At 46.8% G+C, this 17,051-nt stretch overlaps 1 protein-coding gene across 2 annotated transcripts in view; it reads left to right on the top strand.

The window, feature by feature from the left end:
* Positions 1-17,051, top strand: part of PTPN4 (protein tyrosine phosphatase non-receptor type 4) — a 2,055,941-nt gene that overhangs the window by 1,903,963 nt on the left and 134,927 nt on the right. For both annotated transcript variants that reach the window (XM_069616750.1, XM_069616749.1), the window contains one exon: positions 2,243-2,391. In XM_069616750.1, coding sequence (XP_069472851.1) covers positions 2,243-2,391 — 149 coding nt within the window. The remainder of the gene's footprint in view (positions 1-2,242; positions 2,392-17,051) is intronic.

Below are 17,051 nucleotides of genomic sequence, written 5' to 3'. Positions count from 1 at the left end.
TGAAACATTCCACTTCCATACATGTTCCCACCGATTTCTGTTTTCCCTCATCTCATCAGGAGGTTGAGAAGGTTTGCAAAATTATATGATTCTGATAGCTATGGAATGGCGTGGCACCCAGATCTTCTGAACTTGACCATCTTCCCTCTACGACGCCTTCCAAAGAGGGTGTACTTACTCTCGCGATTGGGGGGTGGAGGGGCACTGGTCCTCTCCCCGAATGTCAGCACTCTCAATCTCCATGCCTAGCTTCTGAGAAGATGAGGACGAAGGACTGGAATTTCTCAAACGTCAGAGGGGTTGCTTTTGGCCAGAAAGTCATCAAAACGGGTCTTTACTGCTGCCGCTGGAAGAAATTTTGCAGCTGGTTCAGGGCCTAGAATTTAGACCCTTTTTCATGAGAAACCAAAGCAGTGCTTTACTTTCACCTTTCACTTTCCATCTTTACACGTACACCTGGTCATGCTGGCGTGTGACTTAAATTTGGTCTTAATGTACTTAATGGATGCCCTGTTCGAACTGATGCACTTTTGTTCGCTTGGGCTCCTTTCCTGGAAAACAGCCTTCCTGGTCATTCTGCCCTCTGCAGCAGGCAGAGTGAGCGAGCTCCAGGCACTTTCATGCAAGCCACCCTTTGCTATCTTCTCTAGAGACAGTGACACTAAGAGTGTTTAACCTTCCTCCCTAAGGTGATGTCCAAATACCATTTGGCCCAAAAAATTAATTTGCCTGCCTTTTATCCTACCCAACATCTATCTAAAGAAGCGGAGAGGTTATATACATTGTACCGTAAGGGCGTTAAGTTTGTATATTACGAGAGCAAACCACTTCAGCACAGAGTACCAACTATTTGTGGCCTACGTCAAACCAAAAATGGGAAAATTAGAGAGAAAGCAAACTTTGTTGAGATTGATAGTCCTAGTTATCTCTGATTGCTACAGTATAGCAGGGAAAGCCATTCCAGAGGGATAATGGGCTCACTCTACCAGAGGTTTAGCAGCTTTATCTGCACTCCAAGGAGCAGTTGCAACTGGACATATGTCGGGCAGTGATATGGTCAACCCTGCACCCACCCATTTGCTATACATTATTGACTGTACACATTATTAAGCCAGGAGGCCCGCTTTTGCAGAGCAGTATTACAGAATGCATTAAGAAAGAATTGCAGCACACTTTTCCTCCCTCCTCCTGACAGGTGGTTACTGTTATGGGATTTAAAATGAGAAATCCGTGGAAAGACACAATCCATTCGAAGAAAAAATTACTTACCTCTGGTAATGTTCTTTCTGATCAATGTTCCACTCAGATTCCTCATTACCCTACCATCTTGCCCCTAAATAAGAGCTCCTTATTTGTTTAAGACTATCCTTCATTGCCTTTCTATCCATTACCAGTAAAAAAATTAGTCTGTAAAGAAAACGAAACAAAATTCTGCAACTTGGCGGAGCATGGGGGAAAGAAATTAGGAAACTGAGGTTATGAAGTGCTGCGCTGGCTACTTATACCGATATGATGTCCAGCCCCAATGCCGAGGAACCTCGGCCCAAAGCCACTCTGGTGGCAAAAAAAAAAATCCAAAGTTTGCTGACTCTGCAGTAATGTATCTGATGACGAATCCGAGAAAGGAACATCCATCAGAAAGAACATTACCAGAGGTAAGTAATTTGTTCTTTTCGTTAACTAATTCATGCTGGCTGCTCTTTTGTGATTGAACACATTTTATGAAATCCGTCACCCTCATACAATTGGTGAGATGAGGGACAGTTTCCTCTTCATCTATCCCTGTTAGATAGGCTTTGCACCGTCCGCCACCTACGGCGAGGCACCCACTTTAGGGTCAGGGTGTTCTTCCTTCAGGGATACATAGCACATTGTTTTTCCCAATTGTTGTCTTAATAATTTGTCTACTCCTTTTTCATGAAGAACCGTTTATGCTGCAATATGATACTGTTTGTTTTACGGTTAGGGAATGGAGTTGTTTTTCCCATATTGTCTTTGAATTTACCCTACTGTTTTTCCTTGGGGTTCTTAAGTATCAGTTCAGTTAAAGTCCCAGTGCCATTCCTAGCCAAACAGCCACCCCGTGAGCCCTTTCGTAACCCATAGTCCTCTAAACTATTAAGACCCTAAGTTATGTGCTTTTTTTAGTAATTGGCAGCCTCCTTTGAGGTAAAAGTAGAAATGGTCTTTAACTTTTTAAAGGAATGTCTAATATATGTATGCCTCTTGTGTTTGTCTTTAGAAAAATGAGAGTAGGCAGCTTACCCAGATCCAGTACATCGCATGGCCTGACCATGGTGTTCCCGATGATTCTAGTGATTTCCTGGATTTTGTTTCACTTGTGCGAGAAAAGCGAGCTGGAAGAGATGAACCCGTCGTTGTCCACTGCAGGTATAGTCCTTCAAGATGTTCACAAATCTAGGAATAAGATGGCTACTGTTTTGGATCTGTTATTGTGGGGTGCTTGCTTGTGCACATGTAACTGAATGGTTCCATTTGATGTTTTTATTCAGCTTTAAATATGGCGGCGCAGGAAGTAACTGTAGCAAATTACTATAGCACAACTACAATGAAAATATTATCAAATATTAAGTCCAACTTGTAGCTAATTAAACCCATGCTGTAATTTTGGTTCTCCAAAAATATAACTGCCAAATTATTTCCCATATAGAGCATTCGTTTTGCCTTTATAGATGGTGTCCTTGTTTTATGGTAGAAACAAAAGAATGTTCATATTTATTTGAATACATCAGGAAAAAGTCACTGTTGGCGGATATCACTAGAACAGTGAAACGTTAGAAAGGTCCAGGCTATGGTGAGGGCTTGTAACATATATTTCTCACTATATCCATTCTTACAAACAAGTTTTGTTTTGGATGCTTTTGCAATTATGCCCACGTGTGTAAGGGCGAGAAAGGATGTATTCCGATCCAACGTGGCACGTGTTGCGAACGTGCGAGAAAGTGCAGAGTGCAGACCTAGGAGCAAGTGGTGGCAGTTTACTGCGGTCGTCCCTACGGCATCACTGGTAAGCATTCCATTTGTTATCAACCTGTGAGCATGGGGCGCTCTAATTACTACTACAATGCCATGCATCCTAAGGCGCTTGACAATAATTAGACATAGCCCAAAGACCAGCCCGTTAGTTGAGGCCCTTCACCCAGACACTATGCCTTCAAGCAGGGAACTCGCGATATGCTGTGGGAAAATAACTGCTTTTTTCAAAGTGAAAGCGCATACAACCTCATTGGCCCGCGTTGAAGTGGTTATAAACAACTTAAACTATAAAACGGCATGGGGCAACCTGAGCGAAGAGGAAAGAACTAATGGGAAGCCACCCCATCAGTAGATGAAACCACAGCAAATGTTACGGCCCAGGACATAGGGGCACTAGACGAGGGCTGCATTTTAGTTCCATCTAACACACGAAGTGAGATCCAGGATAATGGCACGGCAAGTCAGGAGCAATCGGCTTCCATGGGTGAATGTCTTAGCGGGGCCATCCCCTACATTGGCCCCCATCTCCAGAACCATATGCATTTACAAAATAGACACAGCGACCGTGATATTTTTTGGAAGAAACCGATCACGTTTTGTTGGAGTCAGCAAAATGGGTGGTCCCAGCGTCCTTCAGCGTAATGGCCTACATCACTTTTTGGATGGCCCTTTCCAATTCCCGGGCTTCCACCAGTATTTTTAGTCTTTATTGTCCTCGGGTGACCCTTGCCACTTCTGGATATTACATAGCGATTGACCGACTCTGGTTCCCAACTGCCAGGAACTCTCCCATGCCCTTACATGGAGCAAATAACTCTGGGTTCACTGCATTCTGTTGTCGAGTCTCAACTGTCGGGAGGGCGTCCGTGCCCATCTAACCCTGAACCTGGCTTGTGCGTCCAGCGGGTAACACTTGCGGCAGGAACTGCAACAACGCGTGTCCCCAGCTGGGACCGTGCAGTTACTTCGCCACTCTTTGGGGGTGGACCACCCGGAACCACCAATGCCCCCACCTACCTCGAACCCTATACTCATAGACATTTACTCACCATGGCTACTTAAGCACATCCTGCCCTTTTTAGAGCTGTAAACACATCCAAGAGAAAAACCTCATGCTGTATGTTACAATAAATTCCTGCCGTAAAAATGGTCACCCACTTGCCATGCAAACTGGTACTCCATCTAATAGTCAACTAATGGGCGATCCCAAAGCCCCTGTTACCACTGAACATACTGTGAGCCATTTCTTCCGGGTGGCCCTTTGCCATTCCCGTTCATCCACCTCCGAAGACACCAGTTTCTTCCGGTCTTACCCACTTCTGGATAGCCCTTTACCATTCCCGGGGATTAACTCCCATATCCTGTGAAGAGTGTAGCCCCAGGCCACTTGCAGTCGTTGAGGAGTCCCAACTGCCACCTATCGTTAAGTGCCCATCCATTATCCCGTGCTTCAATTCTGGGTGGCCCTTTGTCACTGCCGTTCATCCATCTGAGTGGCATGTTGCCTGTTGTCTGTAATACACATCCATGCCCTGTATGGAGTGTTGCGCAGGGCCACCCCACAGTTGATGTGAACTCAGTCCAACTGCCCCTATTGTTAAGAGTGCCTGTTGAGCAATCCCAGCGCCTATCACACTATAGTATTGTTCCTCCTCAGCTCGGATCGCCCCTCCCTTTCCTGTCAAACCGTACTATTTACGGCCTTGCTGAACTCATTCCTTTGCCCTAAGAGCTGTCCCGATAATTATCCCTTTAGCAAACTGCATGCCGCCTTACAAAGCGTCCTGCCCCACCACTGCGCATGAGATATCAAGCCGGGCTGCAGCCCATTGCCAGTTTTTTAGTTTTCAGAAATCCCCTTCAAGAACATAATGCAGCTATGCTGGTACCCGGACCCAACTCCTGGCTCGAGCGTACGCTCCCAGAGCATCCGGTCCACATCACCAGCTGCCACCACTCCGTCTTGCACTGCTCCCTTGTCTCCGGAGCTTACCAATCGCCTTTCCGGGAACTTCTTTGCAAGACTCATGTGTTACCTGGAAACTGCAAATACACAACTCTTTGCATAGTTTTCCTAGACCATGCAGATATCCTAATGTGACCTGCTATTACAGCATACCTTGATGTGGCAACCCAGATGAAGAACCTGACATCACCCCCTCCCCCCTTCATCCTTTACAGCCCTGCAAGTTTTATTTAGTTTTTTTGTCTGACCTCTCGCCAGTTCTTTCTCCTGTGACCAAACAGATCAAATTTGCGAACCCGTTAATACAACTCATTAAAACCTCAGTAACCTCTTCTCTCTTGTAGCCACTTGATACCAGACCTACGCAAACATAGAAACAATCGCCTTACAAAACCCCAGTTCTTATAGAAATTGAAGCCCCATCTTGACGAACTGTGCTCATGTACCAAGCCCTGCCAACATGCACCCTGGCATGCCCTTTACTTCTCATGCCTGCTTTTCCTATGTGAGGTCTAGAAATAAATTAGATAAGCAAGAGCTGAATGCAGCTCCTGAGCATTAACAAGCATCCAAGCACTACCTCTTGGTATCAAAGGATTGGTACATGGCGCTCTACAAATCTAACCCTCACCTTAGGCTCAAGCCATCGAGCCACCTAAACTTTACTACTCCCACTTTACCTGTCGTAGATATTCATCCGAATGTTTATTCTGGGCTGTCCCCATACACACCGTACATTTACCCAGGAGCGTACGTTTGGCATCCGTTGGCCCGGGGAGCCAGATGTAATTCTTAGCAGCTGCTTCTGTCATGCTAGCCAGGCTATGTTGACTTTCTGCCTCAATGTCGATCCTAGTGGTACACCCCAATCCTCAAGCGTCGTACTGTGAAAGCACTCTCCTCCCTACTAAATTAGCAACCTTAACTAATACATACACAATTCCAGTTCCCATTCCGTAACAACTGCCTGTCCTCGCTTATCTGTGAAGCAACCAGCATGTTCACTGTAACCTCAAACTGTTCCCTTTTCCATGGTAATACGCGGTGCTTCGAGCCCATCCAGTGCTTACAGCCAATGGTAGCACTGAACCTGCAACCTTGGTGCTGTTGTGCCAGTTCCAACCTTTCTTCTAGGTTGATCCCCAAATAACTGCACCTTTAACCGGTAATTGGGCACTACAATCTTGCAGTTGGGCCAGTCCTTGCTCCACCAGTGTGCCTTGGGTAATAAATGTCCCTCACGTCCTCCAAAAACACCCTGCACTGGCATACACCGGCGATCTCCCATCCAAGTAATGCCAAGCGTGACCCTGCTTTACTTTGACCGCAGCACATTACCGGTCAACATTGGACGCATCTACAAAAATTGCCCAGCTATACTGACATGATGTTCACCCGAACTGCCGTGTACTTGATATGGGTCTCTTACACCCCCAATAAATATGTTGTACGATGGCAAATCTGGCATCCTACCCCTCTCCTAACCTAAGTAACATGCTCAATTCTGCCATGCTGCCTGATCCTCGATGTTTTGTGCTGCTGTGGGCTAGCTACCTAAAACCCAATGAACCAACTACTACCCATCCTCATTCTCCTAGCAGCCTGGAGCAGAAATACCTCTTCCCTGACACGCAAACGTTACCTTTTCCCTTCTAATGCCCTGTGCTTTTTGCCCACTCGAGTGCTTACACGCCCTTGGCGGCCCAAACCTGCAACCATTCAGTGCCCAATTGCCTGGGCTCCAGCCATCCGGTGAAGATGGGCTTGCTGAACCTACTTTGCCACTGAAACCCTTGGCTGCTGCCTATGGCCTGGGACAATGTTAACGTGGCTCCTTCGAGCCATCCCTCCAATACTTGCATATAGTGATGTATAATTCCTAATTGCTCCGTCGAGCGCCGTTAGGGGATTCAGTTTGCCATATTCTAGCAGCACTAACTGCCAGCTGAAAGGTCATAACTTATGTCCTTGTCAGCAATAGACAGGCAAGACGTAAAAATTGAAGACACACCTATAGTCTTTTATATCCATGACCCATGGAAGTAGTCCACCAGCGCTCCAGAAGATGTACAGGCTCTGGGAGGTGTATAGGCCATACTGCAATCCTTGAAGCATTTGAGAGCTGGATGGCTGGGGCGTCATGACCTAGGGCACATTCCAGATGCAAAGTGATATCCGAGGATATGCCGTTTTATAAAGAGACAACCATGCTGCTTCCTATATAAAGCTGTCTTGTGCCAGGTGTTGGTAGTGATAATATTGCACAGCACGTGGTGCAGACTTAAGGCAAATAAACACAGGGCACGTGGTCTGAGGTTAGCACAGGTGCCTTCCTGGGAAGTTCGACACTCGGGCCATTTCGCTGTTTTTTTTAGCCATTGTTTTAACGTGCTCCATATTAGATGGAAAAAGCACCTTTAAAAGTTCAAACGAAATCTCGGACCATCTTGTTGGACAATAGGGCGATGCCGATGTATCCACCCCCGGCCTAGAATCGTGAGTATTAACGAGCAGGGTCTCCTAGTCTGGCGAGCTGTCTATTGATGATCGTTTTTTGCCCCTTGCACCCAACTAATGGACCTAACAGCACGTTGTCGCTGAAGTCTGGGCACCCACCTCCCTTCATTAACATTGACAATCCTAATTGGGCCCAGTTGGACCGAACAAACAGCCAAATAAATGGGTGGCAACGTGCAGCGCGTACACATTTAGACAATCTGGTCCGATTATACCGCTGCATCTGGTGTTTGCTGCAGAACAACAGATTTGCAGACTGGGCTGGACATGTCAAGTAAAACCTAACATGAGACATGACATATACACCAAGCGCCCACCATCGGACCCAAACGTGACTCACACCAACTCAAAATCCCCGCCTTTAACAGAATCAAAACAGGAGGCTCTAGTTTTGAAGTGCGAGCACCAAAATCCTGGAACGCACTTCCGCTCAGACTTAGGAAAGAAACCTCTCTCATTGCCTTCAGAAAGTCCTTGAAGACCATTCTTTTTAAGTAGACCATACTCTCTCCGCTGTTATGCTGTTGTAACCTAATTACTTTACTGTATATATGCTAACCAACAAGTACTTAACACGTAAACTGCATGTATGTAACAGATACTCTATGCTTAACCTAATACCAAGAGTTTCTCCCATGTAACCAGCACCTAAGTAAATATTCTTGTAACAGCACCACGATGCCCGAGGGCTGATGTGTGCTTTATAAATGAAAATAAATAAACATAATAAGTTACCCTCGCCAGGCTCCTGGGATGTTGGGTGGAATGAAATCCGGCAGATAGCTAAATTGAGTTGGAAGGACACAAGGCCCAAGACACGACAAACATTTAGCCATACTTATGACCCTTCCTGCGTACTTCTTGGTAAAATAAAAGATGACACTGATCTGTCAGGCATTTCCCGCTCAAGCGGCTCTTTACCCAAAAAGCCAATTAACGTAAACTGTGACAAATTGACACAAAGGCAGCTATTTATAAGTTTAGGTGGCAGTGTACTTAACAGCACCAATTAAAATGCGATTCTTTGAAAGAAAAACTATCATCGACTCGAAATAAACTGCAAAGAGACAACCCAAATATCCCTTGAAGTCGTTGACAAAAAGAATTGTAGGAACGCATGGTTTTCTTTCCCGCATCAGTTCAGCACAAACAAAGGGACCCTAATATATAATTAACTAAAAAAATAATTGGACAATTTTAACAAATGATGCAAGACACCTGAAGCCGGGATTTCTCTGTACAATCTCTGCTCGTAGGAAACTTCTATTAAACGGGCACACACCTTAAAAGAACGACCAGCGATTCAACAGCACAAAAGTATGGGTGCTTTCCACAAGCAACATGGCAACTTTTACAAAATTAAACATTCACTCCCACAACCACTTGCATGAAATAGGCAAAAACATGCGTTACCTTTTCCCAAAGGGGGGGTCCTCCCAGTAGATGTTAACATTTAGCATGAAATAGTCATTAAATTACATTAGAAATTAAAATCAAATAGAAAAACGCTAACTCATAGTCAAAAGCCTTCTTCATAGTACAGAAAGGATGCATCAAATGTTTGCATGTTGTCAAGTTAAATAACCATTGTATCGTAAATGTACTTTATCTGATATCTGTTACCCAAAAATGCAATTGTATGCAAAATCACTGAAACGGGCTGGGTCAAGCACAGGGGAGTGTTAAATGCACTTGAAACGGCGGCTCGGTACAAATTGTGCCTCATTTACAAAAATATTTCACGACATACCTTTTCCCAAATAAACATAGCGCGCCATCCAGTATACTTGGCACCCAGTGTGTGCCCGCAGCCTAAACTAACAAAGTGCACATTTCTGGCCAAAAACGCACCCCGCACCATTTCTATACAGTTCGTCATTAATCGTACAAAAGTGTGCAAAGCAGCGCCCAGATGCCACAAGCGCAGTCCACTGATAATAGTGCAAAAAAAGCACACAAAGCAGCACTCCAGCTGCACCACCGTTGAAAAAAGTGCAGTTGTGTTCCATCTGATCATTTCACAAGAAAAGGTTTGAGGGGTCAGAAATGAGAGGCGGACAACTTTGTAGAGGTTTTTCATAAGGTGCCATTTTATTAACACAAAATTGGGTTTGATAAGCGCCTCACTATCCCTAGCCTGATGAGGATTTCCCTGCCTATCAAAATAAACTTAAGGAAACACTCTAACAAAAGGAATCTGTCTCTCACACTTATACATACAACAAACCTAACACAGTAATGTATGGCAATTCAAATATAGCAGAAATAACAGTTATGTTCCATATAAACCTGATAACTGTTTATCCTTATAACATGGGTGAAATTCCCTTCCACGGATTTAAGCAGTATTTTCAATCAGCAGATCAAAATAGGAAAGTTCTGTCTTACAACAAAGTTCTAATGATAAGGTTCTTCTGTCTTCGAAAAGTCTCACAATTTGGCTTTGACCAACAGCTCAAGATATTCAACAAGCCTTTAACTCTCCACTTGTAGTAGAGTTCAACACAATTCTTTCTTCAAAAACCAGAATACTTCCACAGTTTGTCTGTATTAACAAAATTGCTTTTGTCAGGATGATTCCACAACAGTTCACAATATTCTTTAGCAGGCCTGCCACCTCTTCTTCACAGTCTTTAACCACAACACAGTACCCTGGAATACTCGCCTGCCAGGACTCAAAAAGCTGCGACTACTACAAGTACGTCTGTGGTAAAGTTCTACTTCAAGCGATTTAGCAACATCTTTTGACTTTCGACATCAGTATTACTTCTGGGAAGACATGAAACACATTGGTGCTGTTTGTTCCACACTTGTGACTGCCAAATGTGTAGAAAAGTTCCCATCACCCTCTCCCTGTGCCTTGGCACCCCAGGATCAGGGAAGAAACTTTGAAGCACATCAGGACACTGAGACTGTACTTCAAAAGACATCTGGTTTATTATTTTCAGCAAGGCAGGACACAGCATACCGCACACAAAAGACATCTCTGCAAACGCCTAACTTCCCTGGCCTCTCAGCCCCTTTTATACAATCTAGAAAGGTGAGGTAATACAATGAGTAATGTACAACCCCTTTGCCTTTTTGTGATTAGTTGTCCTACCTGTCACTCAGAACTAGTCTAAACAGGTTTTACTTAGCTCATTCTACATCAGTGGACTCTGTATGAACTTCTATAAAAAAAAAACTATCCATTGATGTCATCATGATTTAGCACAAATCGACCATTTTGTATCTAGCATCCGTTTTAGAGTTGCCTGAATTGTATTAAAAAAAGAATGGCCGACCAATTACGAAATGCCTGACCAACCTATTTTTACCCAAAACTTGGTCCCTACTCAATTTCAAATCTAGATTTTTAGGCTTGAGGGGGTGAGGGGGTCTATCTCCAATACATTCAGTTTAAGGGGTCGGGGGTGCACGTCCCTGTACACATGCAATGCAGGTTATGCTCCTCTCCCCCCTGAATACTCTCTATCAGGAGGGCTGCTGTGCTGCCACTCTTGTGTTCCCGCTCCTACATCAGCCAAGTGCTGATAATGGCCTCTTAATACGCTTGCTTCTGTTTGGCTTAGGCAATGCTTGTTTAGTTCTTTTACAACTCAGCCTCTTTCTCCGTTTGGCAACATGGGCTATACGCAGCTTGTTTTTGAATTGCCTTCTCATGACTTGGGTAATGATGTTTTTTGTCAACGGGTTCTAGTATTGCCCTCTCTTATCTTTGGCAAAATTGGATCTTCACTTCTCTAAATATTGCCCTCTTTTGTCTTTGGCAATTGCTTTGATTGTTAGAAGTATAATTACACCCTTCTTGTCTGTTCCCAAAGTGCATAGTCTGCCACTTTAGCTTCTTTGTGTCAACTCCACCTTCAAAGTTATTATCAGTCTGCCACTTTAACTTCTGTAAATCGGGGGGCGCTGCATGTAAGCCTTCGTGTGAACTCTACTGACATCCTGGGGATCCCGACGAAATTCTCCCGAGCAACCGTCCCGTTTTCCACCATATTTCACAGAGTGGCATAAGGTGGACCGGCACACTCTGGCCACAAACAGGGCATATTGCCCCAACAACATCCGAGATATCTGCAGAAGCCCAGGACCAGCCTGTGACGAGTGCGCGTGCAGCGCTGTGCCGGCCGCGTGGCTCCTCCTGCTTGGCCAGAACAGATAGCAGCAACGAGATATTGCAGATCTGTCGCAAGGCCCACAACAAACTGCAGGCGCATGGATGGACGGGTGCACGACTCGCCACCCCGATGACCATCGTGGAGCCTACGCAGTGGCCCGAGCCACGGACTAAGGTGAGGCGGATACAGACCCTGGCCAAGGGATCCGAACAGACCCGACACAACTGCAAATAGGGTCGCAGGGTCCTGGTGCATGCCCTGAGGACTACCCTCCTGCGTCCTGCTACGAGGCGGGTAGGGGACGCCAACCTGAACAGTTTCTACATTGAAGGAACGGGCACCAAAGAGAGCTCCTTACTTGGCGCAATGCCATTACAACACGCGTCCGTACGTGGTGAACGCGGACGATAGTAGACCTCGAGGGACTGTGGTTCCTGAGGAACCCAGCGCACGAGCACCAGACAACAGTCGCCACGACCCCCCCCCCCGTCAGTCCATCCGGCAGGGGGTCGTGTAATATTAGAGCATGCCCGCTGTGTGTGCCTGCTGTGGAATGCAGCCCTGGGCAAGCGAACGGAGGAGGCCACTGAAGGCTCCTTGCTCATTCTGGGACCGCCCCCCCCGCCCCGCATTCGACAAACCAAGCCGGAAGGCCTGCTCCTGCTGCATGCGTATTGGTGAGGGGAACCATAAGGCGGACCCTCTGCGCTTTTTCAGCCATCCGGAACATCATTCACCTGTAGCCATGCTCAATCCAAGCAGTGGGCACACGTGAGGAGGCAGGATCCCACACTTGGAAATCGTACCCAGACCAGGAGAGTTAGGTGCACGGCGGCACCAGCACCACCAATCCCGTTGATTCCCTTCCGGAACAGACAGTTGAAAGGTCCTGATTCCAGCGCTTTGCTGGCACCCTCCATTGGTCTCCGTACCTGACAAATTGTACACACTTGCACATCATCCCGCACAGGGTACCACGACGCGAAAGCAAGACGAGACACCAGAAGCTGGTGGGACAACTGGGTAGGCATACTCACTAAAAGGGAAGAGAGCCCAGCCAACACAAGAGCACTGACTTGCAGACAGGCACTTTTGTGACTCTCCTCTGCTCCAACTAATGAACATATTACCGCTTGCTGCGGAAATCCCACAGCATACCCTGCAGAGCAAGCGCAGACTTCCAGGATGAGACACTCAAGGTGAACTCTAGTCGGGCTGAGAAGGGGCAGGTGGACTGCAGTAACCCCGCCAGCAGTGCTTTTAGTCACACTTCCAGGACAAGTCAAGAAGCGTGAAACGGTCTCACAGACGTGGCGAGGCCACAAGCTCCACAACAGCGTAGAAGAGCTACTACCTGACGCCAGTCATCTTTTGGCCTTCTGAAGGCCCTGTACACCTCTACCTTGACATCTGGCCCGGGGGAAGTACTAAACACCAACTGGCCCTTTGCCCGAGCAGCCCTAATTGCAAAGACATATCAAAGAGGGCTCCGCCACAATTCAACAAGTTACCCATGAGACTCACAGCCCGCTTCACTCTGCAATATAATGCCTAAAGGTGCGCCCTCTAAAAAAGGTGGTACAATAGACAGATTCACTAAACCGACCACTAAACAAGGGACTGCCTACAGCAGAGACGCCGGAGAACGGGAAATGGCGTAGACTGCACCACCCGTTGATTTGCAAGAAGTCATCACTATCATGCAGCAGGGATTTGCCGCTGTTAATGAATTAGATGGCATTAACATCAATGTTAATACGATCCAGGCCCAGTTGAAAAAAGCCACACAGCGTATCACCGAAGCAGAAACACGGATTGGCACTACGGAAGACGCTATAGAAACCCTACAGAGCACTGTGACAGCTATGGCGAAAGGCTTGGGCACAATGAAAATTAAATGCGAGGACCTGTAAGCGAGGTTGGGGGTCGAAACAATATTTGCGTCATAAGGGTTCCGTAGGATGCCTTAAAGGGTCCCATGGAGCAAGCAGTGGAGGAGCTACTGAGAAATCTGCTAAGAGACCAAGGCTGGTCTCCGATGTTCGTGGTGGAGCGAGCACATAGGTCACTGACGCCAAGACCTAAACCAGGAGCACCCCCTCTGCCTATAATAGCACGCCTAATGAACTACAGGGATCTGGTGTTAAGGGCGGCCAGGGAGAAATAAGAATTTAGGCTGGGCTCCAGCGTAATCCGCATATTCCCCCAGTATACGCTTGCAGTACAACCGGAGAGGTGCACATTCATGGGGGTGAAGAAACTGCTAAGGGAATGCAAAATACCCTACGCTATGCTGTACCCAGCGAGGCTGCGCATGCAGTACAAAAACAAGACCTATTTCTTCACCTTCCTAGAAGACGCAGCCTCATTTGTGGAGGCCAACATTCCCTTGCCTGAGAAACAACTGCCTGGAGAGACGGAATGAGGACGGAGATATAACACAACCACCTGTGCAGGAGTTGAAAGAGTTGTCTACTCAGCGCCATGGTGGTACAGTCAACAACAGCGAATGCTCACTCGAAGATACTAAATTAATATACACAGTGAGACCTGCGATTGAACCATTGGAGGCGAGGGGGGAACAGGAAATTATATGACACTGCTGTGAGATTATAGAACGTGATGGAAATCCTGTACCCCGCATAGGCACAGTGTATTATGATATGTTTTGGAAACACAGGATAATGCTAGCAAGGTAGTAAGACCTGATAGTTAATTATTTTTCTTTGTGATGAGTCACCCGGGACCCCTGGTGGCCATGGAAGCAGTCTCCCCCAATGCAAGTGCATATTTTTGTAGTTCTTGTTGTGGGGAGGGGAGGGAATGAGAGGGGAGGGTGTCACATAGGCAAAGTTCGGGCACTATGAGGGAGGTGGAGGGGGAGTTTGGGAGTGGTTGAGGTGAAATTGTTAAAATAACGCACAGCCAGAAAGCAACGGGTAGCGGCCAAAGCGCGAATAGGTACAGGCCGCAGTGCTCGCCCGCAACATGTGAGAGCGTACCCACTGTGGTTAAATTACTGAGCTGGAACGTTCGGGGTCTAGGCATCCTTATGAAGGCATGGAAGGTGATAGCGTACGCAAATAGACAGGGAGCCCAAATACTATTTCTACAAGATACTCATCTCCTAGAACACCAGGCACGCAAGTTCACCCCTGGCTGGGGGGGAACACTGCTATTATACCTCCTACTCCACTAAGGCCCGAGGAGTCATGATTCTGGTTCACAGAACTCTCCCTTTCACACAATACGCAACAGAGAGCGACAACTGCAGCAGATATGTTATAGTGCATGGGAAGCTGGGGGGAACCAAAATACTACTGATTAACATCTATGGTCCCAACATACAAGATCCCGAATTTTATGAAGAGGTAATTCAAAAATGCGCACAGTACCCGACTGCACAACTGATCTGTGGTGGAGATTTCAACACGATCCTCAACACAGTCTTAGACCGTACGTCAAATGCATCCAGACCCTTGTCAAATGCGGCTTGTACGATACATACACATATATCCGACCTAGGTCTGAGAGACGCTTGGTGATCGCTGCATGGAATGCAGAGGTCGTTCACCTTTTACTCATCTGTGAACAACATGCACTCCTGTATAGATTAATTGCCAACGTCACACACAATTCTTAGCTGGGTCACCGAAGTCCGGATCCTTCCCAGGATGCTGTCGCATCATTCCCCTATAACACTCATTATTGACGTCCCGGATAGCGCCCTCCCAGAAGATACAGTGGAGATTTAAGCCCACCTCCCTACTAGACCCAGTTTTCAAGACTAGCCTAACACTGCACACTTCAGACTTCTTTGAAACTAATGAAGGATCAGTGAGAAAGCAAGCTACTTTGTGGCAGGTGTCCAAGGTATATATGTGTGGAGTTGCAATGTCCACTAAATTTGGGGTACTCTGCGATGTTAGGCGAGAACTTAAAAGACGAGAAGAATCCATAGCCCAACTGCAGGCCGAATACTCGAACAATCCATCTTCCCAGGTAGACGCAGAAATCAAAACGCAACTAGATAACTACCGTGAAGCAGCAGACAGGGAGCTACGTCATTTTGATAGGCCTATGGAGGCACGTAGATGCAGGGAACTGAAGAGGCCGGGGAAAATCCTGAGCACAGTTGGTGCACACAGAGAGATGCAGTACGACTATCCCGTGTATCACCAGGCGGGATGGAGTGGTGGTCACTAAGGCGGATGAGGTCAGTGGGGTTTTCTATGACTTCTACAGTGCCCTATACTTGCCCCAAAACACAGCCACTGATGTAGAGATCGAGGAGTGCCTAGCTGCAATACCAACGAAACTGTTATCAGCGGACACACGCAATACCCTTGAAATCCCCATAACACTCAACGAGATAAAGGCAGCGATAAAGGACCTTCCGGGTGGCAAGGCCCCGGGTTCGGATGGGTTAGGGGCCGAATTATATAAGGAATTCAATGAAGCGCTCCCACCGTGCCTCCTAGAGGTGTGGACCGAGGCATTGGACACTGGCATACTGCCCGCATCAATGCGCAAAGCGGTCATAACACTACTATTAAAGCCCGGAGTCGTACCAACCGCTGTCCCTTAATAACACAGATGCGAAAATATTTGCCAAAATCTAGCCACCCGACTTAACCAGGTAATGCCCTGCATGGTGCACAGGGATCAGGCGGGATTCGTGCTGGGGAGGTTGACGGCGTTGAATATTCGCAGGTTCTGTAATAATATAGCAAAGATCCCCCAGGACACTGAGGGGGTCGCCATATCCCTAGATATGCAGAAGACCTTTGACACTGTGTATTGGCCGTTCTTGTTCAGAGAGCTGCACAATTACGGATTTGGTCCCAACTTCATTAAGTGGGTACAAATCCTCTACATGCAACCCTACCCGGGTATTTCTGAGTGGGGTGCGGTCGTCAGTGCTAGAACTGGCCGAAGGCACCAGACAAGGGTGTCCACTCTCCCCTATGCAGTATGCACTCGTGATTGAACCCCATGCGAATTTTATGAGAGCACCACATGCAAGAGCTGGCATCACCGTGGCTGGGCGGTTGGAGTTGATAACCTTATATGCAGACGATATCATGATGTTTGTAAGGAACCCGGAAAAATATCTTCAGAAGGTGTTAGCCACGGTTCAGGAATTCAGGAGACTCTCTGGACTCCGATTGAACAGCAACAAGTCGGACATATTCCCGCTGACGGATAACAGGAGCCCGTCCAACAACTTATTCAGGCTGCAATGGACCCCCCAACAGGTCACATATTTGGGGGTAGAGATGGCCCGATCTGCCAACCTGGTTCGCTCCCTTAATTATGACACACTGATCGCTGCAGTATGTACCAAGCTACAGCGCTGGAACCAGCTTGCTATATCGCTGATGGGACGGCTTGCACTAGTGAAAATGGTTGTACTACCCAAACTATTCTAACTCTTTAGTACATTA

This window comes from Ambystoma mexicanum, chromosome 9 (assembly GCF_040938575.1).
Source record: "Ambystoma mexicanum isolate Mex_15411 chromosome 9, UKY_AmexF1_1, whole genome shotgun sequence".
Classification (NCBI taxonomy): Eukaryota; Metazoa; Chordata; class Amphibia; order Caudata; family Ambystomatidae; genus Ambystoma; species Ambystoma mexicanum.
Note: the sequence above shows the minus strand (reverse complement) of the source record. Positions and strands in the feature narration are given on the sequence as shown.